Source organism: Notothenia rossii (genome assembly GCF_949606895.1).
Source record: "Notothenia rossii genome assembly, chromosome: 7".
In the NCBI taxonomy this organism is placed as follows: Eukaryota; Metazoa; Chordata; class Actinopteri; order Perciformes; family Nototheniidae; genus Notothenia; species Notothenia rossii.
This window is the reverse complement of record NC_136905.1, coordinates 79,107,692-79,134,121: the sequence shown is the minus strand read 5'-3', so window position 1 is coordinate 79,134,121 and position 26,430 is coordinate 79,107,692. Positions and strand designations below refer to the sequence as shown.

At 39.4% G+C, this 26,430-nt stretch overlaps 1 protein-coding gene across 1 annotated transcript in view; it reads right to left on the bottom strand.

The window, feature by feature from the left end:
* Window positions 1-539: 539 nt before the first annotated feature.
* Window positions 540-26,430, bottom strand: part of sptb (spectrin, beta, erythrocytic) — a 57,682-nt gene continuing 31,791 nt past the window's right edge. The window contains 23 exon segments of the mRNA XM_079641244.1: window positions 540-2,870; window positions 2,872-2,929; window positions 2,932-2,977; window positions 3,450-3,481; window positions 3,484-3,491; window positions 4,213-4,386; window positions 6,111-6,361; window positions 7,067-7,130; window positions 9,779-9,861; window positions 10,048-10,244; window positions 11,811-11,895; window positions 12,257-12,395; window positions 13,267-13,511; window positions 15,003-15,153; window positions 15,883-16,106; window positions 18,124-18,328; window positions 18,579-18,709; window positions 20,258-20,548; window positions 21,321-21,410; window positions 22,864-23,088; window positions 23,657-23,923; window positions 25,196-25,342; window positions 25,748-25,838. Of these exon segments, the coding sequence (XP_079497370.1) occupies window positions 2,792-2,870; window positions 2,872-2,929; window positions 2,932-2,977; window positions 3,450-3,481; window positions 3,484-3,491; window positions 4,213-4,386; window positions 6,111-6,361; window positions 7,067-7,130; window positions 9,779-9,861; window positions 10,048-10,244; window positions 11,811-11,895; window positions 12,257-12,395; window positions 13,267-13,511; window positions 15,003-15,153; window positions 15,883-16,106; window positions 18,124-18,328; window positions 18,579-18,709; window positions 20,258-20,548; window positions 21,321-21,410; window positions 22,864-23,088; window positions 23,657-23,923; window positions 25,196-25,342; window positions 25,748-25,838 (3,283 nt within the window). The 3' untranslated portion in view covers window positions 540-2,791.

Below are 26,430 nucleotides of genomic sequence, written 5' to 3'. Positions count from 1 at the left end.
ATCATATGTGTAATTCATGGCACAATTCCAACGGGATCGAAAGATACTTTTTCTCTCTCCATTGACTTCAATACATAATTTTTCCGAAATAAGGTCCCATGGATCGGAAGTAGATGGGCGTGACTTCGCCACTCTATATGCTCACTGAGTGAGGATTTAAATGGACTTGTTCAGGGCTTTGTGTTGCTGTAAGTGTTCAGCCTGTAACTTGTCAGCTGAGATCTAATTAGAGTCGCCTGAGGCGGAATCGCAGTCTCCGGGCTGTTTATTCATTGTTTTACCAACAGCCACTGGAATGTAAATCCACCCGTTTTGTCCATTTCTGAATATGTTCACATGCAGCTCGTCTTATCTGAAATTAGCTTGGTTAACAGATAAAAAAAATGCCTTTTGTTTCACACCTGCCTTGTTTGTATTTAATAAATCTATTCTGAAATTCATGTTACACCTTTTTTGTATTAACATTTAGAATGAAACCGGCAAACACTGGACATGAATTTTAAATCTCAATAAAGGGACAGTCAAATAAACCCAAACACTTATAGTTTCAAGGAGTTTATTTTAAAGTTTATTCTCTCAAAATGTATTTGATATTTCCAACATTTTGGGATATTTTACATAGCTAGAGAATACAAAATGCAGATTAAAAACCACTGAACAGAAAAGGCAGGAGTGGAGGAATAAAAGTGGATGGAGAAGGTGACGGAGTAGGAAGTGTCAGAATCTGAGTTACTGTAGATAGTGACAGATTAAAACAAAACCTAGTACATGTGATGCAAGTTTCCCATAACATTAAGAGGTGCATTTATAACAGAAATGGGAGTACTGGTACTAATAGCAGTACATCATAGGAGTGATGTTCCTCTGGCCCTCTCCACACGGGAACATATCTGTATTCCCTGTTTAGGCGGCCACAAGAACATCAAAAATGTAAATATTTTGCACAGAGATCATCATGGCACTACCATATGTCCTCTGGAGCTGAACAGTCTCATTAATCTTTCTTCACCTGACTTCCATCGTTCCTTTGAGGTCACTTGAGTTGGGTCGTAGTTCAGGGACAGAACCCACAGTACAAGGCAAGACGGCAGTGGGAGTGTGTGTGTGTGACAAATGGACATTATAAATGCAGTTTCACAGACTTCACATACTGTACATACTCTGTATTCCCTGTGTATGCATATCAATAAGAATGTCTTATTCTATAATGGCTTTATTGTTGAAACGTACCTAACTCTCCCTTCCTTCTCCTCCTTTACATTCATTTTAAAGACACATTCCCTCAGCTCCACACTGCTACTGTTTGATCATCGCTTCAGATAGAGAGCATGCCTGGTCCTGTTGTGTGGTTTGGAAAAGCAGTCGAGATTCATCCGACCTACAGGTTGTCCTAGACTTTGGCTTGTAACGGAAAACCTTTTTGAATAACGGTCCAGTCTCCTTTACCGCCCTAACAAGAGCAACTAGTTTAAATAGCTTTAATTTGACCCACAACATTATCTGGCAAATACGATGTAGTTTTGTGAGATCAGAAGGGTGTTTCATAAAGTTAAAAAACAAATTAAAACAAGCTTATTTAGGCAAAAATGTTCTTCTAAAATGAGGTTTCAATAAGTCAAAATAAGTCGGAAATAATTTTGTTTAACTAACTAAAATCTATATATGGGTGTAGTTTTGTTTTGTTTAATATCTATGTCTCTGTGAGTGCAAACATCACAGTTGTTATGGGTGTCAGATTGAACCAGACTCTTTCACAATCCGATGTGCTCTCCTATGAAACACCCTCAGCTAACAGAATACATTTCCATATGTGTGACCTTACAAGCCAAAGTCGAAGACAAATAAGGCGGGTCAAGTTGCTCTTGACTGAAGGTTCAAGAATATCACAATAGCACCATATCAAACTAATGTAAAACATACTTCATGCATCTGTAGATATATATATATATATATACTGTATATATGAATAGATATGAAATGTAGGGTTCAATACACAAGTGTTGAATATATTTCAAGTTCACAGAAATAACTACTGCCTCAGTTCAGCTGAGAATACAACCGGACCAGATCTGTATTCAGAGCTGATAGTGGCGCCTCATGACTGCTCGTATGTCATCAATTAAAAATCTCAACAGTCAAGCTCTTCACAGTGCATAGAGCATTTACTTTGCATGCCTGCAATGACACTTAGTGTGTGTGTCTGTGTGTGTCTGTGTGTGCACTGTACAGCACTGCGCTTAGCTCATCACCAAGTCCCCACGACGCATTTACAAAGCTTTCTAAAGCCTGTTAAACTCAATCAAGCTTTAGTGCTCCAAATTCAAATAGCACAGTATTACAGTTCACAACCATTGTATAAGGCAGGATGATTAAAGTACTCCTCAGTAATCTTGAGTCACCCTTTGTTCATTACAGGCCTTCATTTTGTACATGGCTATATCAAAGCTTGCCGAACTGAAGCTAAAAATTGCAGCAAAAGCAACAAAATAAAAGTTTAACAAACATTCTTTGGTTGAGTGTAAAAGGAGCATTCCTGTGCTTTAATTGAATTGCTTTGAATTTGGCATTTTGTTATAAAGAACACAAAGAAAAAAGTGGACCTTTGCAACAGTACGCTTAAATACAGGCAAAATAGTGATGGCTTTAACCTAAACTACAATAATTCTCGCTAAATAATATAAAAAACCTAGTGATTAAAAAGCTGGCTTCGACCGATTGTACACAAATACTACTTTCTCTTTCCAAGTTGCCATGACAACCTCCCCCCCTCCCTTTGGCCTCCCATCTTCCTTTACTTCTTCTTGCCAGCGAGACTGAACTTCTTTTCTTTTTTGCCGGCGCTGGGCTCAGGCAGGGCAGCTGAGGAGGAGGGAGGGGGGCAGGCTGTGGGTTTTGGCCCCCGAGGGCCCCGACGCCTCCTCCGCTGCAGGGGCTGGAAGGCCCTCTGCATGGCCTGGCTCCAACGCTGGAGCTCCTCCTGAAATTAAACGCAAACACAGAGGCTTAGAGGCGAGGGAAGTCCACCTCCGGAGGGCAGTGGGTGTTTTTGTCTCTTGGTCTATTTGAATTAATAAGTGAGAGGGTTCAAACATTCAGATTGATAGATAAAAACAAGCTCGCTGTGGATTATTATCACTTGTAATGTTCCCTCTAGGATAGTTTTGCTTACAGGATGTAAATGTGAATAACCTCATTAAAGTCAAACACTTACAGAAATAACCTTTGACCAAATTAGTGACAGATGTCAAACTAATATAGCTCTTAAAACTAAATGTAGATATGAATGTATGGTCTGCAGGATTGATTATACCCTGTAGCTATTTATTTACATTACATGAGGTCAAAGATAATATAATCACATGCCAAGTCCAGAACTTTCAGTCTCATGTTATTCACGAAAAGCTGTTTTATGTTATTGATCGTTAATCCATTCACGGTCCAAAACTCACCTCGTCTTTACACTGGAACAAATACTCACTGCGTCTGAAAGGCTGAGAGAGGAAAGAAAATTGAACGTTGTTGTGCGGTGAAATACAGAAAGAAAAGTGCTTTATTTGAACTTCTATTTGGACATTTAGTGTCCCCAAAATAACAGTGCCAGAGACTGGCGACCACCTGTCAACGGGGGGGGGGGGGGGTGCTAGTGAATTCATTTCAGAAAAAAAAAAGAAAAAGTTTGAGAAACACTGCGCTAGTGGACTGTCAAAGAAAAAAAATTATCTGCAAACGTTATTATTGATAATAATCTTTTTTTTAAAATTATAAAGGAAAATTATCAATTTTTTAAAATAATTTTTTTATATTTTATTTTCCATTTTTATTTTGTAATCAACCTCGCGACCCCCACTCGGGGTCTCGCGACCCCCGGGGGTCGTGACCCCCACTTTGGGAACCCCTGATCTAACCTATGACGCTCTAACTTACTTTATAATCATTGCAAAAACATCCCTAATGTTTGTTTCAAACCAGCAGTAACCCTCCTTTGGAAGCAATTAGCTAAGCAAGTTCAATTAAGGCTTAGAGTCTGTTAGCTAGCATACAGACTACAGACCTGTGGTTTTACAGGAGGTCATGTGCGGGACTATTTTTTGGCTGAGAGAACATAACTCCCTCTCAAAAATAAAACACTTCTCATCTAACCCAAATTAACATTTTCCCAATACGTCATACTATTCATTGAATAAAAACCTTTCGAAGGAAAAGGATTCTCACCGCAGTTTGCAGATGTGCTTCTTTTTCTTGTAGATGTTGAGGATCTCCCAGCTTGCGTCACTGAGGAACAGAGGGTTCTCTCCGTGGTACGTGATGCCATGGCTGTAAGTCTTCAGATCCTTATAGGCTGAGAGCTGCTCTGGCTTCAGCACAAAGAACAAGGTGGTCCATGACCTGGGAGGAGGAGGAGGAGGAGGAGAGAGGAGGAGGAGGAGGAGGAGGAGGAGGAGGAGGAGGAGGAGGAGGAGGAGGAGGAGGAGGAGGAGGAAGAGGAGGAGGAGGAGGGTTTTATACTGATCCTTTCAGGTAGCTAAGAGTAACAAAAACATCACATTAACTCCATATAGAAATTGAAGTGAGTGTTATTTTGTATATATTGATTGTTGTGTTTTTATCCTAATGTGTGCATAATGTAAATGTGTCTGTTGATTGTATATATATAGATTATACATATTTTATACATATTTATATACATATGTGTATATTTGTATAATCTTTTTGTTTTTTTCGGGATTGTTGGAAACGTTATTTCGATCTCTGTCTGTACACACAAACTGAAAGATTGACATTAAAGTTGACTTTGACTTTAAGACTTACATTTTGTAATCAAAGATAATGATAGCAGCTCTTTACTCTGTAACAACTGTAAATAGTGTTTGTTAGCGAGATTAATTTTGTTGGTTGCTTTTTAACAAACTGACTTTTATCTCCTGTTTAATCAACTTGAAAAGTAGATGGTTAATATGTTGTTATTGCTGATGTTAATGTGCAAAAACTAAAAATCCTTGAAACTGAAATAGTTTTCAAAAACTGTTTACCAGCTATAAAACAGATGTATATTCCTAGGAGTTTCTTTTTAAATATGTTAATTTCTTTAGAATACGGAAATCTAAAGAGAACTCTTGAAACTTGCTTGAGTTGTTTAATCCCTCCCAAATAAAATATATATGAATGTAGAAACCTCTGCACTTATTGTTGCTGCTTGGTATAGCTGTTTAACTGCATATTGATTGTGTGTTTGATATGTAGCTTAACGTAAAGAATAATGAAAGAAAGAAAGAATACAGACTTAACTGTGATGAATAAAGAAAGTTGGTAACTTTTCCTGTGTGGTAATATATTTTCCTATTTCACAGAACTGAATGTCTGGAATGGGTAACGATCTAAAGATTAGGAGGAGGGTGTAATACTGGTAGCTAAGACTATAAACATCACATTAAATCCATTAAGACTTATATTTTGTAATTAAAAATAAGGATTGCAGCTCACTACACTGTAACAATTTATTTTGTTGCTTGCTTGCTAACAAACTTACTTTGACCCCCTGTTTAATCAACTTGAAATCATAGGCACCACTTTCCCATCATCATCATCATCATCATCATCATCATCATCATCATCATCATCATCATCATCATCATCATCATCATCATCATCTACACTAACTTTTAAATCAAGTAGATGGTTCATATTTTGTTATTGCTGATGTTCGTGTGCAAAAACGAAAAAACATTGAGACTGAAAGAGTTTTTAAAAACAGTTTGCCAGCTGTAATAAAGTTGTAGATTTGTTAATTTATTTCAAATACAAAAATCTAAAGAGAACTCATGAAACTTGCTTGAGTTCTTTAATCCCTCCCAAATAAAATATTTATGAATGTATAATGAATTGTTATATTTGTTTAAGTATAGCTGTTTGGGTGCATATTGATTGTGTGTTTGATATGTAGCTTAACTTAAATAATAATGAAAGAAAGAAATGTGAAGAAAGTTGGTAACTTTTCCAGTGCGGTCATATATTTTCCTATTTCACAGAACTGAATGTCTGGAATGGGTATTGATGTAAAGAGTATTAAACATTTGGTAAATGCGCAAAAACAGTTTTTCCTATGCTCTTACCTATTTGAAGCCTTCTTTCCTGAGCCATCCACATCGTGTTTGCGTCCCAGCATGCCCTCCTGCAGCACCGTCTGGGCTCTGAGGGTCTCCAGGGGCATGGTGGCCGCCCTCTCTGGCTCCATCGCTGCCGACACAGAGGGTTCCAGCTCCAGAGAACCACTCTCCCTCATTTCGGACTCGATGGGCACCGTGGAGTCACCGGCCGTCTCCTCCAGCTGACCTGAACTGGGCTCAACTGCACCGATACCAGACTGATGGAGAAGGGGAAGAAGGCAGAAAAAAAACAGGCTGTAATTAATTGCTTGAAAGAAGGAATTTGGAGGAACTTAACCGCCTTTAAGAAATGCCACATGTCCACACAGTCAGTGGTAAAGGCTGGCCTCACAATGGTCCGTGACTACATTCTCAATGGAGTTTAAGGATGCCGAAATTAAAATCATGTGGAGAATTTGTGACATGTTTTTAACAACAGAACTGATGGATGCACTTTAAATGAATTGTGTTTGAAAAAAAACTAAAGATTTTTGATTTAATTGGGGTATTATTAATATTATTATTATTATTATTATTATTATTATAATGTTTTCTTTTTAAAGCAGGAAAATGTACATGCATTTTTTCTCTGTAATGGATGTGCCTGAAATCAATGAAGCGTCTAAAAAGTGAAAAGTGAAAGTGATGGGCTCGACTGCACCAAAACCAGACTGATGGAGAAGGGGAAGAAGGCAGAAAAACAACATGGAGGGGAAGCAGTGATGTATGAATCTGTGTTTATCTTTAAAAGTGCTGAAATAGGGTCTGAACACAGTCACATTTATTTTATTTAATAGCAAGTAAGTTTTAAGTAGGTGTTTAAAATAAAGGAGTTAGTATAATAAGTACAGAAGAAAGGCTGATTTGATTTGCTTAAACATGCTCCCAACAGGGAGAGGAGCAGAGTGAGGGTAGTTACTAACCAGAGTCTGATCCTCAATGGTGCAGAGCTGCGAAGAGTCTTCTACAAAACCTGTGTCTTCTCTCCTGGAGGGAAGAGAGCGGCATGGGGTCGGAGGAGAGACTTTTAAGCAGCTAAGAAACAATGTGTGCAGGAAGAAAATGTAACAGAACAGCTTGTACTTTTTTAGGATGTTTGTGAGGATTGTTTGTGTGCATGTGTGTATTCCTAAATGCAAAGGAGCACATCGTTTCTCAAAAGGACATGTGACATTAAATCTGTTTTATTTTTTATTTTAATCATACCCAGTCCATTTCTTTGTCCTTCAATGGCTAACATTTAATGCATTACTCTGCTACAGCCTCAAACTGAGTGTCTTCATACTATTACATGCAGGGCCGGCCCTTGGCATAGGCAGTATAGGTGAATGCTAAGGGCGCATCAATCAATGGGGGGCGGCGAACATTTTTTTTTTTTTTAGAAATTAAAAATATATATATTTATTTTATTTCATAACAACACAATTTCCCGATTTTGGATCAACAAAGTACATCTTATTGTCTTATACTAACAGAACTACGCCTATATTGCGTACAGTGTCCATAAACTATGGCGCACCCCCCCCCCCCCAAATCAAGTTGAACTGCCCCAGCCGCAGTAAAAACCAGAGGTTTATGTGAAATAGTTCTTTTTTTTAAATAATGGTTTTAGTGTGCAATTATAGGTTTTAATTTTGTATTTGTGTTAATTTAAAATAAATCAAACTCCCAAAAAACATATACAGCTTTTATTAGAATACAGTTGAAAAGGGGAGTGATTTGTAAAATATCCATAAATAAAAAGAAAATCTGCTTACAGTTCCGTTTCATATGGGTGTTGAGAGATGTATCCATAGATCTCTTAATGTTGCTCTCAAAGTGCACCAGATTGATGCTTTTAACTTCAATCCGGGGGAGCATGCCCCCGGACCTCCCTAGAGGAGGTGAGGACCCCCCACTTAAATCATGTTGAAATGGATAGGATACTAAATACATTTGCATACATCTTGTGTCCATATCTTTCTGTTTTGGTGGTCATGCCACAACCGTGCATGCATACACGAGTCATAGTGAGTATTTTGGGGGGCGCCAGCTAAAATCTTGCCTAGGGCAGCAAATTGGTCAGGGCCGGCTCTGATTACATGTTTTATTTATACATACTTGAAACGTTTTTGTATGACATTATAGGACTTTTAAAAATTATTTTGATGACATAAGATTGTCTACGACATTTTAACAATATGACTTTTGTTGACCTGCTATACCATTACCTTTTTCGACATTCTACACTGGAACCAAAATATACTATGTTATGCTTTTTTATGACTTGTTTAAACATACTATCCTGTGTCTTTTATTTTAAATTGTTTACATTTTATGGTTCGTTTTCCTACATACTATATGAACTTTTCCAACAAACTTTACTAGGACTTTTTCTAATTTAATTTTTTGTTTCTTTTTTTTTTGTTCTGGTGACAATTTGAAAGAGCTAATGGAAGTGATAACAGCAGAAATGATTAAAGTAAAACATTGGTTTGACACAAACAAATTATCATTAAATATAAGCAAAACAAAGATTATGTTATTTGGAAAACATAAAAAAAATCCACAGGTGCAATTAATACTAGATAACATAAACAGAGAAAGAGTATATGAAATTAAATTCCTTGGTTTGGTTTGAGACCACAAAATCAGCTGGAAACCTCATATCACTCATGTAAAAGCAAAACTGCAATAACCAATCGCAACATTGGGAAAAGCCAGATACATTCTGGACTATAACTCATTGTATACTCTATATAACACACTAATATTGCCATATCTGATTTACTGTGTGGAGATTTGGGGAAACACGTATAAAACTAACCTACAGCCGTTATGCACATTACAAAAAAGGGCTATAAGAGTAATCCATAATGTTGGATACCTTGAACACACTAATGTATTATTTTTGAAGTCACACATATTGAAGTTCATTGATCTGGTTAAATCATGTACAGAGCAAGACATAATCTACTTCCTAGGAAATTAAAAACATTGTTCGTAGACAGAGAGGTTTTTAAACAACTCAAGGTCAGAACAACTCTGAGAAGTATGAGTACAACAATCTGTGGGGTGATTTTATGGAATGGTTTGGAGCAGGAGTTAAAACAAAGCACAAGCATCATTCAGTTTAAAAGGATATACAGAAACACTTTTTTGAAAAACTATGAGAATGAAGAAAGGTGATTGAAGATGAGAAATTATTGTATATGTATGTATAAATGTAAATGTATGTAGGAATAACTTGCATAGTGATTTTAAAGGACAATCATTGATAAAGTAAGGGGTGGGAATTAATAAGCATTTGCTTCCTCCTACTCCCTTTCGGACACATATGATTTATTATTATTATTATTATGAAGACTTTGTTTTGTTTTGTTGTTGAATACAGATATTACCATGAATGTGGATGGATTTTAACAATGCGGTATTCTGTTTTTCACATTTGTTATTTTTTTATTTGTTATTTTTTAAACTGTTCGAAATAAAGAATAAAGTAAGAAAGAAAGAAAGAAAGAAAGAAAGAAAGAAAGAAAGTGTGTAATAATGTTTCCGTGTGGTCCTATGTTTGTTACTCTACTTTGGCATGCAGTAATAAACACTTTGATGTACAGTATATAAATATATCTCTATACATGTTTGAGTGTGTGTACCTGCTGTCCTTATCAGAGAGTTTCTCTTCTTGAATGAACCTCTCCATCTCCTGTTGCTGATTCCTCAAATCCAACAACTCCATCTGCAACACATAAGTGAATACAAAATCAGTACTTAAACAATTATTTGAATCAAGTTAGTAAGATTATATCACACATCACCATCCTAAGTCTAATATTTCTAGTTAAAGTTGTAGTGTAACTCTTTTCGTAAGATCTTTTCCAATCGATAAAAGATTTTATAGCTCATCTATGTTGTTCGTGCATACCGTAGTGAGGCGTTCTAGTGCGGAGAAGCGCTCTTCCCAAGTGGCGGTGGACTTCTCGAAGGCCTCGTGCCTCTTGATGAGTTTCTCCACCTCGTCCACAGTGTGTCCGAGGTCTCTGCTGGACACGTAGGGCTCCTGAGCGATGAGCCAGGCCTCGGCCACCGAGGCGTCCCGCGCAAACTGACACACCTCCAGCACTGCAGGCAGCAAAGACATCATTAAAGGTAATCTATTATGCAAAATCCACTTCTTCATGTCTCTTCTCCATCAACATGTGTCCCCTCTTCTTCATGTCTCTTTTACATCAACATGTGTCCCCTCTTCTTCATGTCTCTTCTACATCAACATGTGTCCCCTCTTCTTCATGTCTCTTCTACATCAACATGTGTCCCCTCTTCTTCATGTCTCTTCTACATCAACATGTGTCCCCTCTCCTTCATGTCTCTTCTACATCAACATGTGTCCCCTCTTCTTCATGTCTCTTCTACATCAACATGTGTCCCCTCTTCTTCATGTCTCTTCTACATCAACATGTGTCCCCTCTTCTTCATGTCTCTTCTACATCAACATGTGTCCCCTCTCCTTCATGTCTCTTCTACATTAACATGTGTCCCCTCTGTGGAAAGAGACTCTGGAAGTTTCAGGAACAAAGATTCTCTCTCTTTTTGTCCTGATCCATTTCTATAAAAACCTGTCTGAAAATGAGCTGATCAGATTTTGGCCACTTTATGATGTCATAACGATGTGTTGGCTTGTGTAACCATTAGCCAATCAGCAAGCAAGTTAACCCCCCCCCTTATCAACTGAATCCTCCTAGAGCAGCATTGAGTTCTTTTTAACCAAATCTCTCTCAGAGGGGCGTGGGGAGGGGCTCCTTACTTTCATCTAAAGTAACAGACAGAGAATCAGCACTTTGGAAACCAGCTGAAACAGAGGGGATTATGGGTAATGCTGCAATGATCTGTTTGGTGTTTGGAGCCAAACACTTCAGAGACATGTTTTGTATATATCTGAGAGCTATAATATATTGAGGAAAAACTGTGTAATAGCTGAGCTTTAAGAGAGCGCTAACAGTGTAGTCCTTACAGTCAAGCAATTTCAAAAGAAAGTATCCATAAATATTAATGCTGGCCATAATTTGAACCATACCGTTCATACAGTCACATGAATATATCAATATATTTTGGACTCAAAGACTATTTTATGAGGGCGTTTATAATGGGAAAATGTAGCTGGAAGTTCATGTTACGGGCTGAAAATTGCATTGTGGAGCAATTTTTAAAAGTAACATTACAAAACTTTTTGGAAGGCAGACTTCTATTAAAAAGTGGGATAATTTTTTTAAAATGTAGAGCACTTATTCTTTGAAACTGAGGACATATATTGGAAAGGGAAAACATGTCAAGACGTGGAGAACATTTAAGAATGGGAGGACATTGTCAGAAATATATTACACTCCTTTTCTGTAATTGTAGCAACCCTTCTCTAGACTTCAACCTGAATGTCACAGAACAGAAAGCTGTATTAAAATGTAATAAATTAAATTCTGACTCCAAAGTTAAGTGGGTTGAATCTCTCGGTGTGAGAGAAAATACATATTGTATCGAAACACAATCATAGAACATCTTTGTATTTGTGTAAATGTTTGTATATACTGTTGACATTTGTTAGTGTCATGGCATTTGGCAGTTTACCATAGATGTGTGAGATTATTCATGTACAGGATTTGTTTTTCGGGTGGAGGTTGGTGTATTTTTACTCACAGAGTCTGAGCCAGTCCCATCTGTCATCCCACTTGAACATCATCTCCTTCCTTTTGTCTATCAGCTGCACCATCTTCTCTTTGATCTGGCACAAGCAGTTATACAGTCGCAGTTACATATCAGCAATATTAACCAACTCAGCACAGAGACCGGCTATTATCCTCGAAGAACTAGTATTGTGAAGTAATTAATGGCACATTAAATTCAGGCCCGGGTCAATTACTCATTAAAATTCTTTGGCTTTTCCATTTCTAATTAGTGTGTGCCTTATAGTCCCCCTGATGAATGAAAGATGAGTGGACATTTTTCTTTCGTGGCAATCCAATTGGTTCCATTGTGCCAGACAAGAACAATCTCTCCCAGAAAAGTAATTAAATCTAATGAAAGCAGCAATTTAAGGCCCAGCTGAGGATGAAAGGAAGCTGTCTCTGCTGCCGAAGCCTCACCTCAGCAGAGTCTCGGTGCTTTCGAGTCAGCAGGGCTTTCCCCAGGTCTATGCAGTCGGTGAATTTGCCTCCCCTGGCCTCGATCTCCGAGCGGATCCCCTGGTGGTACTTCTGCAGGAGCTCCACGGACGAGACATCCCTGGTGAAGAGGAGGGGAGGATAGAAAGTCATAACATGTACAGTAATGCTTGAAGTGTATCTACCTCTGTCGGTAGGGACTGGAACTGCAAAGGTTGTTACCAGGCAAGATTTCAGTGTTGTTTAATGTAGTTATATAAATCCTACCAGTAAAATAAAAAGTCTCATAAAAGAGATATTATTCCAAAGCTAAAAAATGTACATGTTTTAAGAGAAATGAGAAAACACCCGTTGGAAATGGCAAACATTGATATTATTGACATACTCAGAAGAGATTATTCTTTTGTTTCCACGCACCAACAAAAATCGAAAAAGAATATGTATAAAAAAGAACTCATAAATACTCGTAAATATGTATTTCACTCAGGTATGGTTTTGGTTGGAGGGCTTTTTTTATTTCTCTCTCTACCCACAAAAAAATGAAGTCGACATTTCTATTGACTTCTTAAAATTATGTGAATAAAAAGTAAAACTCAAACACTCTAAGGGAATGGTTTCAGGTTTGTTTTTCCATCGGTGTGAATCAGAAATCAGATGCTGCCCCTTGCTCTTTTGGAATGAACAGAAATGGATGTTAAAATGTACTGAATGGATCTAATAAGATAAGATAATATAAGATAAGATGGACCTTTACTAATCCCCGTGGGGAAATTCAGTAATTTAAGGATGAAAAACAGGACAGCACAGATTTACAGATAAAATCAAATATAAACATTTAAAATGATCAAATAACTATAAAATAAGAAATGAATGAAAATGAACATACATATTTGGTCATGTATACATATTAGTTACATGTGTGTGTTTTTTATGTCCAGTAATTGTGTCACATTGTTGACCTGTGATTAAGCTGTGAAGCCATTGGGTCTCACCTGGGTTTCTCCTGAGTGTCTATCTGCTGGATGATGCTCTCCATCCACGCCATCAGCTCTCGCACCGTGGTGAAGAAGCGGAACTTCTCAGCGGTGTCGACCAGCTGTGCGCGGCGGCCATCGCAGGCGTCCAGCAGGCCCCTCCAGGCCTCCAGCACCTCTCGCTCTGTGGCCTGGATGGTGTCCGCCTGGCTGCCTGCGTACTGGGCATGCAGCCGTGAGGCGGTCTCCTGGAACTGTTGAACCTGGAGGAAGCAGGGGAAGCAGGAATAAAATCAATGAAGTTAAAGTCTTCCTCTAGTGCTTTGGTTTTCGCTACTTTAGATGGAGGCTTGACCTTCACTGTGCAGAGTACTGTATCTCCAGAGATGACACTAGAAGGCTGTTTCACATTAAACTGCTGAAGGCAGGAGAGTTTCCTCATTGCTCAGAATACATTTGAGTTTATCATGTGAACACAAGAGTAGGATTTTGTGACATCAGAACTAGCTTGGATCAAAAACTTGGCCCAATATGCAACTTTCACAAGTGTGACTCAAAGATATGTAAGTGATAGATCAGAGGGGAGACTGCAGTGTAGGGTGATGCTGAAGAAATATTGATAAGTACAGCTTTAGATTTTTAAATCAGATCAAATGATGGTTCAGCCTAGAGCAGTGTTCATTTCGTCAACGAAAACTATGACGAGAAATGTTCGTCAACAACCTTTTTTACAAGACTAAGACGAGACGATGACGAGCTAAAAATAGATTCTTGATAACGAAAACTTTGACGAAATGTATATTTAGTTTTCGTTGACGAGACGAGACGGGACTAAGGTGTTGATGGTGGACTAACGGACATTCAAAATGCAGGGTATTTTCCCCCAATTGTCCGTCTTGTCTGTGTGGATTTAGTCCAGGTGGAACTAAAGTCTGATTTAACACTTGATTAGATTTCACATCATGCATCCACATCTGTAAAGTAACTAAAAGGTATTAAATACATGTAGTGGAGTAGAAACACAGTAGCAACACATTTAAATACTCCAATACAGTACAAGTACATCAACACTGTACTCAAGTACAGTACAATATTTTAACATAATTATATATATTTCATTTATTTCACATTTAAATAAAGCAATTAATTTGGGTTAACAATTTGTTAGTTTTTCCCTTTAAAAAATAACAAAAAGTAAATACAAGAATACGTTAAAGTACCGGATCGATAAGCAGTACCGTAGAAAACCTTAACGATACCCATCCCTAGATATTACACAAAGTGTTAAGAGAGTGAAATGTTGCTTTACGAATTTCAACACTTGATACTGTCACATTGATTCCAATTTCAGATAGGCCTACCTGTATTTGCCTAACTGAATTGGTTTAAAGAGAGAAAACATTTTGACTAAAATGTAATTTTTCATCGACTAAAAGTAGACTAAAACGTTTTGAGTTTTCGTCGACTAAAACTAGACTAAAACTATGAAGGATAGGAATGACTAAAATGTGACTAAAACTAATAACCATTTCCGTCTAAAGACTAAGACTAAATCAAAAACAGCTGCCAAAATTAACACTGGCCTAGAGCAATAGGATTAAGAGGCTGGAAAAAATGTAAGAACACAAACATTGGACCATTGATGACTTGAGTGTTGCATTACTCTCTCCTCCCTCCAGGTTTAAATCCTCAAAGTGTGCCTCCTGCCTGCCTGCCTGCTGGGTTCCCTCAGATTAAAAAGGCCCGATCCTCACCTGTTTGCCGAGAGCAGTGATGTCTCTCTCGAAGGCTGCGTGCATCCTGTGGAAGGACTCGGCCTTACTGAAGTCCTCTCCCACATCTTCAGGCAGCTCTTTCTGCTTGTCGTGGATCTGAGCCACTAACTCCTTCCCATCGTCATAGTACCTGAAAAACCAAACCACGATCTCTCAGTCTCTTCTGTGTGTTTCATCATATGTTTAAACCTCTTCACGGAGAGATACCGCAGGCCCTTCCTTCCTGCAGCGGTCAGACTATATAACCACCACGGCCCCTAGTAGACCCACCCACACACACACACACACACACAACAACACAGACTGTAACACTCCTTGTTGTTAACCACCAACTATGTGCTATATGTGCTATATATATATATATATATATAGGCCTATGCCGTTAATAACTGTGCAACATATACCTGGCTACTAAATCCTCAAAACTATTACAGGATTAGTTTTTTGTAAATTGTGTAATTTTTTTCTTTTATGCATGCTACTTACAGTAGGTAACATTTTTTTTTATTTGATTAGATTTATTTTTAATGTGTAAGACAATAATACAAAAATGTAACATGAGAATTATTATACAATACCAAATTAAGCAGTGTCAAATTCATATACAAAAATATGACTGATTCTAAGTTATATAAACAAATGATGTACTTAATTACACATCTGAAAAGGGGGGGGAAGAACTTTACACTTATTTAATCCCACCCCCGCTGTAACAATGTAGGCTACATTTCCCCTCTGTGGGACTAATAAAGGTATTCTGATTCTGATGTTGTATTGCAGGTTTAGAAACAAAATCCCGATAGGATCAATGCAGATAACTTGTTTTTTCTGGTGCATTTTTGTATATTCTTGTCCTTACTTGAGCAGCTCGTAGGATGTGGTGAGGAGCTGGGAGCGCGTGTCGATGAGCTCCAGCAGGTCGGCCCAGCTCTCGTTGATGGTGTCCTTCCACTCCGCCATGGTGGCCGCCTCAGTGTGTCCCGCCTCGATCAGGTCGTCTATCGTCTCATTCACCATGTCCACTCGGTCCTGACCCGTCATCCCTGTCTCCCGCGCAAACTCCCTGAACTTATCCCTCAGACGCTGAAGGGAAAAGACAGAAATGCTCAAAACATATTACAGTAGGAAGTTGGATTTGCATTTTGTTGTAAAGTTGCACAGTACATTGTGCACATTGTGGATTAATAGAAAAGAATAACATTTAGTATCCGTTAACAAGAACAGATGGTCTGTGATCACTTTACACCAAAATTAATTAAAATATACAAAAAATATATAATATTATTTTGTCGTTTATGAAACATTTCCATCATTTGCTCGTTGCTTGTTATGATTTGTAGTTCCCTTTGATGTAAGAACTCTAGTCAGTGAGTCGAACTGTCTCATCTAAAATAGCTCCAGGATTAGATACAAATGTGTTGCTACATAAATAATTGCCTCAAGCACCTAAATGTGTGTATGAGCACCTCAACTACAGTTTATCAATCAATCAAAAATGTATTAGTATAGCATCTTTCATACAAGTGCAACTTCACCCTTGTGTGGTGTTCACATGTGTTACTCAGCCAGTGTTGGTGGGTCTGCTGGACCCGCTGCCTTTTTGGGCTTCAATTCAACACAATCAAACTATTTTATGTTAAAATACTCAACAGATGTTTACTTCGTCCCAATTACAAGCAATATAAACATATATGGTTAATATTTGCCCTTTTAAATTTGTTAGATCAATCTGGTGCCACTAAGTGTTTTTAAAGCTCGGTTGGATGCTACTCAATCGGAAGCTATTGGTACCTGTTTATGTGGATGATTATGTAAATGATGCTGTATGATGTCCTTTTGTTGTTCTATTTATGTTTTTATGTTTCATGTGGAACTACTTGAGCAGGTCTCCCTTGAAAAAGAGATCAATGATCTCAATGGGATTCATCTGTATAAATAAAGGTTTGAAATGAAATGAGATCACATTAATGAATTAAAGTGCTGCTAGTTTTTTTGCCCTCGACCGGCTGGTCCTGTGGCTCGTCTTTTTTTTGTAACTAGCTGATGCTCAATCTCATCCTCTTCTTCAAAGTCACTGTCAGACTCAGAATTCTCAGAAATGTGATCCTCACATTCTGAAACCTCTTCCTCTTCCTCTACATCATCATCACATGGTTCTCTCTCTTCCAAAATCATTTGCAAGGCCCTCTGAGCAGAGAAACGTTTGGCCATCTTGATCAGTTGTGATAAGGACCCAAACTGGCAAAGCTTTATTTATTGTGTCTCGGCCTAAATTTGCAGCTTGGAAAGAGTGAAAAAAATAAAGATTGGTTCCCGCAAGACATCATGCGGGAATGTGAGAGCAGACAGGTGTCGGTGCTTGAATTTATCAACAATGTTGCAACCTTATGCGGGAATGGCAGGGGCAGAAACACAAAAGTCACACACACACACACACTCACTCACTCACTCACTCACTCACTCACTCACTCACTCACTCACTCACTCACTCACTCACTCACTCACTCACTCACTCACTCACTCACTCACTCACTCACTCACTCACTCACTCACTCACTCACTCACTCACTCACTCACTCACTCACTCACTCACTCACTCACTCACACACACACACACACACACACACACACACACACACACACACACACACACACACACACACACACACACACACACACACACACACACACACACACACACACACACACACACACACACACACACACACACACACACACACACATATACCTGAACACCATACTGTACAAGGGTTAAGGTTGACAATAAGACACATTGAACAGTAACAGTTGGAGAATGATCCAACAAAATAATTCGAAATTATTAAAAAATATAAATAAAACTGTCAAATAGATTTAAAAAACTGCTTGATATAGAAGTATTAGATAGAAACGTTTGCACTTTCTTTTATATCTACATGATAAAAAGCAGATTTAGCTGAAATATGATCCTGAAAGTTTCTTGCATGTTGTCACAAATTAAGTCCTAGTGAATTTTATTTTGTGGCCAGTGTCTCGTTAAGTTTCTCCCTCTGTATTTGCCAAAATGTAGATATTTCTCTCATGTGTGTGTGATCAATACCGTGACGTGGTCCAGGTCCTGGCCCATCTCCTGCGAGGAGGCCACCACGTCTTTCTCTGAGATCCACTGCTCCAGGTACTCCACCTCTCGGCTCAGCAGGAAGTGGTGGTAGGTGTGGTCCAGCTTCAGCCTGCGGTCCTCCGCCAGCTCCTTCAGCCCCGCGTACTGCTTATCCACCTGACCCTGTCGCCTGATGATCTCCTCTCTGCAGGCAGAGCAGAGGGAGAGGACAGAGGGGAATGAGACGCGTGGAGGACGAGGGGAAAAGGAGGAAATGGCAACGAGATTGGATTTGTGTTTACTCTAGATGAGGCGTGTGATTAGGACACATGAATTATCACACTTTACATGCTTGTCTCTCTTATCATCCAGAACCACAAATGACTGGGACAACATGAGTGAATTAGCATCGTCAGATTACATTCAGTGTTTACAACAAATGATCCATCACAAACCCATCAGGATGGTCCTCAGCCAACATCCTCTGGGCTCGGTCAGCCAGACTCTGGATGGAGTCGGCGTAGTCGTCCACGTTCTGCTTCAGGACCAAGTGGCGCTTCAGCATCAGCATGGCACTCTGCTCGTCCTGCACACATGGAGCAAAGGGGAAGAAGAGCACTAATTAAGGATTGATTTTTTTGAAGCTTTTTTGAGTGCACTTTTTATAAATTGCTCTGGATTAAAACGCCAGCTGAAATGAAATGAAATGTAATGAGGAGGGTAGAAATAAAATAGTACAATTATGCGAAAAATATAAGGATGGACATCAAAGCAAAACAAAATACTTCTAGCTCTCAATAGAGGGGGGCCACTTTCAAAAATGGTGTCTACTTAATTGAAAAAAACTGTAACCATGTCATCATGAGAATGCACACAGTGCTACTTGTTATTTTCACAACATGATATGCCTTTTTTAAATTATATATTTCAGAAATTTGCGGTCTACTTCTCTGCTCTGCTCCCAGGGGTGGAAGGAGTCTTAAAATACTCCATAACAAGTAGAAGTCCTAAATTCATAATGCGTAGGATATTATATATATATATGTATCAAAATGAACTTGAAGTATAAAAAGTGAAAGTACTCGTTGCGCACAATGGCCAACTTTAGAATATTTTACATTATATTATTGCAATACAGTAAATGCATTAATGTGCTCATCACTTTAATAGCAGCCGGTAAAGGTGGGGCTCATTTGACTATATAGGGGTCAATACAGTTTTATCTTAAAGTGGACCTATCATGCTATATTTGAATAACATAGTGTAGGACCATACCTATATAAGGCATATTTATACTTTTTATTTTTCAAAATACCAAACAGATCATGCATTTTAGCCATTCCTCATTTCGCTCAATTTAACACTGTCTTTGCATGGGCTGATTCTGTGAGAACAGCACCATCTACAGGCCTGGCATATGTACTACAGCGTCTCCAGCGCTTTCCAACGGCAATGTCCGTGGCTGTCTCCTACTGATTGGTGGAGTTGGCGCAATAGCCGTAGCGCCACTTATGTGACGTCATAGAAGTGTTCAAATCTGGATCAGTCTGTATCAGATCTGTTGCAGACCCTTTTTAAGAGATTTGGGTATGGAGGAAAATAGAGAGGGTTGTGTTTTCTGACACTTGGTGAGTTCCCTGGAACACCGGGGACACATATTCATGTATAAAAGACGTACAAAAGTGCATTTTGCATGATAGGTCCCCTTTAACCTACAAATTATTTGCTGATTATGTTTATTGTGTAGAACTATACTGGATATTCAAAGTGACTAGATCAAATAAATGTAGTAAAGTAAAGGTATAATATTCGACTCTGAAATGTGGAAGAGTGGAAGTAGAAAGAAGCAGGAAATTGAAATATTAAATTACAAATAACTAAAAATGGTACTGCGTTCCACCAACACGATTATAAAGTGTAGTAGCCCACGTCATATTCTTTCAGATTTCTGTACTTTGTTATCCCTGTATCATCTGTGACCTGTGTTTATTTACATGCCTATTCATTTGATTGTAAACTGTATTTGCCACCTAGACCGACCGTTTTATGTATGTGTAATGTTCGTTATATTTGAAAACTTCAATACAAATATTGTTAAAAAATGGTTTGCGTTCCACCACGTTCCTCTCCTCACCTTGGCCTTCTCGTCAGCGATCATGTAGAGCTCCTGCTCTCCGATCCAGGCCTCGGCCTCGTCCGCGTCATTGTAGTAATGCTGGCCGGAGCTGGAGCCCTTCAGCCGCTCTCTGCGATTGGTCATCTCGTCCTGGAGGCGGGCCCACGCCTCCTCCAGGTCCTTCAGCTGCTCTGTGATTCGCTCAGCCTCCGGTCGGCCCTCTGCGCTGGCGGCCGCCGACATCCTCCTCCCTCGCTCCAACACCTCCTCCACTCGAGGCTGGTGGCCCTCGATCTCCCTCTGCAGCGTCTGATGGACAGAGAGGGAGACAGTGAGTGTATTGGAGATGATATGATGGTGGCCAAGTGTCTCTAAACCTCCCCAGCAACTTCTATTTTAGTTCACACATCAATCCTTTGTGATATAAATGGAAACAAACAAACTTGGTCTTCACTACCTGATGAAGGCTTGATGCTGAACGCGTCACTTTTTGGGTCTTAAATTACCATTATGTTACAATGGAGACAATTTATTGCTTAAAGCGAGTGCCATAGAGCTTTCTTGTGATTTTTGTGTCCACATGTAACCATATCTTAAAAAATACCTCAGACCAGCTGATATTATGTCGAGTAAGGTCTTATCGCACAAAAATTATATATAAGGAGATGTTTTTTATTTGCATGTTGTTAGTTTTACTTTTGCAATATAGGTAGTAAACACTATTTTGATTATAAGTTGGAAATAGCTTTCCTGCAGAGTATAGACAATCAGCTGAGAAATAATCAACAATAATTTAAATAATTCAATAAATGTTTCCGTATTTTTCTAATAATGAAACATTTTCAAACACTTGCATGCTCCAGCTTCTAAAATAGGATGATTTATGGCCATATATAAACTGGGGAATTTGGAAGAGTTAGGCTTCAGGACACAGAGAGCGGCATTTTCTATTATTTTCTGACATTTTCTATTCAGAACAACTAATCCAGAACACAATTCCAGATTATCAAAAGATGGGAACAAATGTTGAAAGTACGAATTTTTAGTAGCAGCGGTTTCCTGCAGGAAAACAACCCCTCACCTGATTCTTTTTCAGCAGCATTTGCACAGTTTGAAGATTGTGGCCGTGCTCCTGTGACATTGCCAAGGGCATCCTCTCCTCAATCCAGAGCTGAGAGAGAAGAGGAGGAGAAATACAAGATTAGGGCAAAGAATAACAAGTAGAGACTGGTTTCCTTTGAGGAACAGCTGAGCATTCAGAATCTAACAGTGTGCACAGAGTATACAAAATTAAAGAAGGTCTTCAACATCTCAAACAGTAAATATCGTTTTTTAAACCATCTGACTAAAGTGGATTTAGGCGGTGAAACCAATAAGGGATTAAAGCTTTTTTACACAGACCCACCTGCAGAGTCAATTTGATTGAAAGAGCTGGAGGTCTATATGCTGCATACTAAGTGTACACACTATAATTGAAAACCTACTTTTCAAATTAATAAGTTAACATTTTGGGGGAAGAAACCCCTCTCAAGTTCGGTCTTCAATATTTCCCAAAAGGTGTTCTCTTGCTGTCATTCAGAAGCCAACATTAATCCCACGTCGTTTATTTCATTGATGTGCTATCTATCATTTTGTGAGAGCAGGGAGGTTTTAAATGTTTAATTTTGCTCTGAAATTGTCAAAACCGAACTCTGAGGCATGAACCCAAACGCACAACTCGAGGGTGCTTTCAAAATGAGGTCCTTTACTGGGTTTGGCACAGTATACAAGGTTTCAAACAAAAGATCACTCAATAGAGGAAAGAACGTCACTTAAGGTGTGGGGAAATAAAAACACTCAATAGAGGAAAAAGGCACTGGGCAGAACAATGATCCTGGCTTGGCGATAGGTGCTGGTAGTCTACGTGACACAACAAGACGAACTGGCACAAGACAAAGGGAGACATATATACACGAGGTGAGGGCGCACAGAGACTTAAAGGTCCACTATTATACTGTTCATCAATATATTATAGGTCTCAAATATATACAAAACATGTCTCTGAAGTGTTTGGCTCCAAACACCAGACAGATCATTGCAGCATTACCCATAATCCCCTCTGTTTCAGCCCTGTTTCAAAAGTTCTGATTCTCTGTCTGTTACTTTAGATGAAAATAAGGAGCCCCTCCCCACGCCCCTCTGATAAATATTTGGTTACAAAGAACACAATGGTGCTCTAGGAGGAGATTCAGGTGATAAGAAGGGGGGGGGGGGGGGGGGTGACCTTGGTTGCTGATTGGCTAATGGTTACACAAGACAACACATCGTTATGACATCATAAAGTGGGCAAAATCTGATCAGCTAATTTTCAGACAGGTTTTTATAGAAATGGATCAAGACAAAAAGAGAGAGAATCTTTGTTCCTGAAACTTTCAGAGTCTCTTTACACAGAGGGGACACATGTTGATGTAGAAGAGACATGAAGAAGAGGGGACACATGTTGATGTAGAAGAGACATGAAGAAGAGGGGACACATGTTGATGTAGAAGAGACATGAAGAAGAGGGGACACATGTTGATGTAGAATCAACAGGTGACCTTTAAATAATCTTCCGAGACATGACAGAAAAATGAGTCCATGCTTACGAGCTCGTCGGCCAGGTCTCTGTAGAACTGGTGCTGGGCCTTGGCGGCCTCCAGCTTGCCCCTGCGCTGCGCCAGAGGGGTGAGGAGCTGCTGGAAGCCGCTCTGCAGGGCCTGCTGCTCCGCCTCCAGCTCCGGCTGCTCCTCTCTGCCCCCCCCGTGCTTCCTCACCGCCTCCTGGAGCTCCTCCAGCTCCCGCGCCCGCTCACGCACCTGGTTCTCCGTCATCTGCCGTGGAGAGACGCCATTACAGCAAAAAAGATGAATAGCCTTTCAAGAAGCCTAATCAGGATGTAGTGGAGGGTAAACCAAGCAAACGTTTTCATGCTGTTATTTAATTCAAACAGAGTTTAGTTTTCAAGCTGCTGATACCATGAAACTTTTACCAACGCAACACAAACTGTTATATCATTTAGAAGACTTATGGTGTGCTAGTTGTTCTCTCCAGGAAGTAAATGTTTTTTGTCATTAAGACTTTACATGAATATATCATCGAATAATGTTCCTGTTAAATAGATAGATAGATCTTTAATTACTTTAATTAATTTAATACTTTGGTCGTTGTTATTGTTTGTTTGCGTTCTTTGTAATTCTTTTTTCTCTTTGAACACACAATCATTACAGACCACTGTCTCATTTGTATGCATATAATTTGCTTTCCATCTCTAAATAACAAAAACTGGCTCAAAGTTAATCCTAAAGAATCACATGAGCTCCGGTGAGATTTAACTACACCTGATTAAGAATGTGTATTGCGGACAGCTTTATATGTAGTGTTTTCTGCAGAGACGCAGACCTGATGCTTCTTGAGCAGGATGTTGGCTTTCGTCAGGTCTTTGACGTCCTCCTCCCCGCTCTGCAGCTGCTGCTTCAGACCCCCGAGCCACGTCTTCATGTCCGTGAGGCTCTGGTCGTAAAGCTCGGAGCGGTTTGCGTCGAACAGCAGGCGAGCCTTCTCCTGGGTGGTGGACTCCAGCGTGTCCCACAGCTCGTGGAGTTTGTCCAGACGCTCCTTCACGATGGGCTCCAGCTCAGGTTTGGACTCCATGAGCTCCTGACCCTCCTGCATGCAGCAAAACAAAGAGAGATGATGATCATGCTGTTACTAAAAAATGCTCCACTTGAGACAAAATATCACCTGAAGTCTTTCAAAGAAGTATTGCTTTGACGTTTAATCGTGTTTTACAAGGTACTTATTCTTAGTCAAAGTATTACATACAGTAGACGGTAGCATGGAGTTTGGAGGGATAGACAGGACTACTGGCACACAAGATTAGCTACTTCCAGTCCTAAAGTGACCAAACTACGTTGACAAAACAATCAAATGATCTCGATAAAACAGGGGTTTCAGAGGCCTGTACGACAAAGCCGGTTCAACCTAACCTGGATATGTTTGAGTTAGCCGGTTGGTCTAATCCAAAACATACGTGCTCTCGCTAAACGGTCCTACCACGTGGGTTATCAAGTGGATCGCTCAAGCCAGCCGTGTCCTATCTAGTTAGGTGCGCGTTCACATGAGAGGGGTGGTATCTGGAGCATTCGACCAATCACAAACATGGAGAAGCGTACTGACAGCGCAGCGTCATACTTCCTGAATGAAAAGTCAACTATAATATTAGACATATGAAGAAGTTAAACTTTAAAAATCCATGACTTAAACACTTTATCCAGGATCAAAGCCTGCAAGGTGAATACAGCTGGAAACAGAAAAAGAGTTTGAATGCGTACATTAACAGGTTTATGATATCACTGCCCCGTCTAAGACACGATCTGACTTTAATTACATTTGTCTCGAGTGTTTCCTCAACTTAATCTGTTGCTTAAAATAATACTTCTGCATATAGTATGTGACACTGTGAGTGTTGCACGGCCAGATACGGCTCAGCTGACTCAGATAAGGAAATATATGATACATTATGGATCAGTAAGTTTGCTTGTGTTGTTTTGTGTCCTTCTTGATTCAAACTCACAATAACAGAAACATTCAAACCGATTGAGGCACAACAAGTTAAAGCTGTGAAAATATTCAAAATATATTATGAAATTGAATTGATATTTGAGTATTTTAGGTTGCTAAAATATGTTTTGTTCATATGCTCGTCCACTGAATTGCTTTGCTTCAGTGCCTCGGCTCCCTCCGTCTCTCCAAACTGAGATGTGCTGAGCGCCATCTACTGTAGGTTATACTCTGACTAGGAATCACTTCTTCAACCCCATCCCCTAGAACTTAATCAAGATTTTATCAATACATCTTTTAAGCACAATTGTCCAGATATTTACGTCATAAACAGTAGATTTGTATCATCATCTTTCTCTCATACACCGCGTTGCTAACCTGGTCCACGTTGTCCAGCCAGTCCTTGTTGGAGGCCAGCTCAGCCATGAAGGCCTGGTGTTTCAGCCACTTGCTGTGCAGGTTCCTGGCCTCATCGTACGACGTGTCCTGAGCCGTCAGCATCTTCTCGTTGATCCACACAGTCAGCTGAAGCACACAGAGGAAGGGTGAGTATGAGGGATTAGCAACACACACAAAAACAACAGCTAAGATTCAAGCATGCACTGTGTTCAAAAAAAAACTTGGGGAAGTTTTGGGGAAGTCAGCATTTTCGATTTGTGTAGGGGTGACTTTCTTTGAGAAGGATTTATTTCTTTATCTTTTGAAAACAGAGCATTCACCAATTAGCCAAATGGGACCCCCTATCCCAAATAGGGAAGATATAAATAACAATAATAAACTCACATTGTGTTGATTTAAACAACGTCAATTGAGAACAGTAGTCAACACTGTGGTGTCAGCTGTCATTGAAGATATCGTGAAGTTAATAATGAATGTGCTAATTGATGTTATCCAATGATTACAGGAACAGCGAACTGACGGTGAACTCACATCCTGGGTGTTTTGCAGGAAGTGCTGGAGGTCACGGTTGTCTCTGAGCTTCTCCGACACCTCCTGGGCTCTCCTCTTATTCTTGTTATGCCTGAAAGTCAAACACAAGCAATTTCATTTCAATTCTACCCAAGACTGATGTGGTGTTTTGGAAACGCAGAATGACTGAGAGATGATTTATTAGGATGGACTCCTCCCCCTCACAGGAAAATACCTGACACAGTAACCCAGAACAGTTATCAGTGTCTCTGCTGCACCGTGAACAAGAGCTCTCACTAAAGATCAATATCCATTATTGCGGGCGCCTGTCTACCGTGCTGAATTGTGGGAGTTAATGGGACAAGCTCCCGTGCCCCACCTGTAATGCCTCTTGTTCACAAAAATGAAACAGCGATAAGAAAGCTGTTTTACTGCAGAGGCGATAGAAACTCTGAAGAAGAACAATGGACGGAACAGAACTCTTTTGCGATATTAATCAAGGCCTGTACAGTATGAACCAAACTGGACTTAAGTGATGATAAAAGTCAGAATCAGGAGGTCCCTAAAGTTGGTAAAGAGGTGATAACAGATCACGCTTGACAGTTTACAATATTAGTCCCTAGTGTTTGTTGTTGATGTATTGTTTTTGATATTTTCACCTTTTAATTTCTACTGTGATGGAAATGATGGTACTAAAGCTTGAT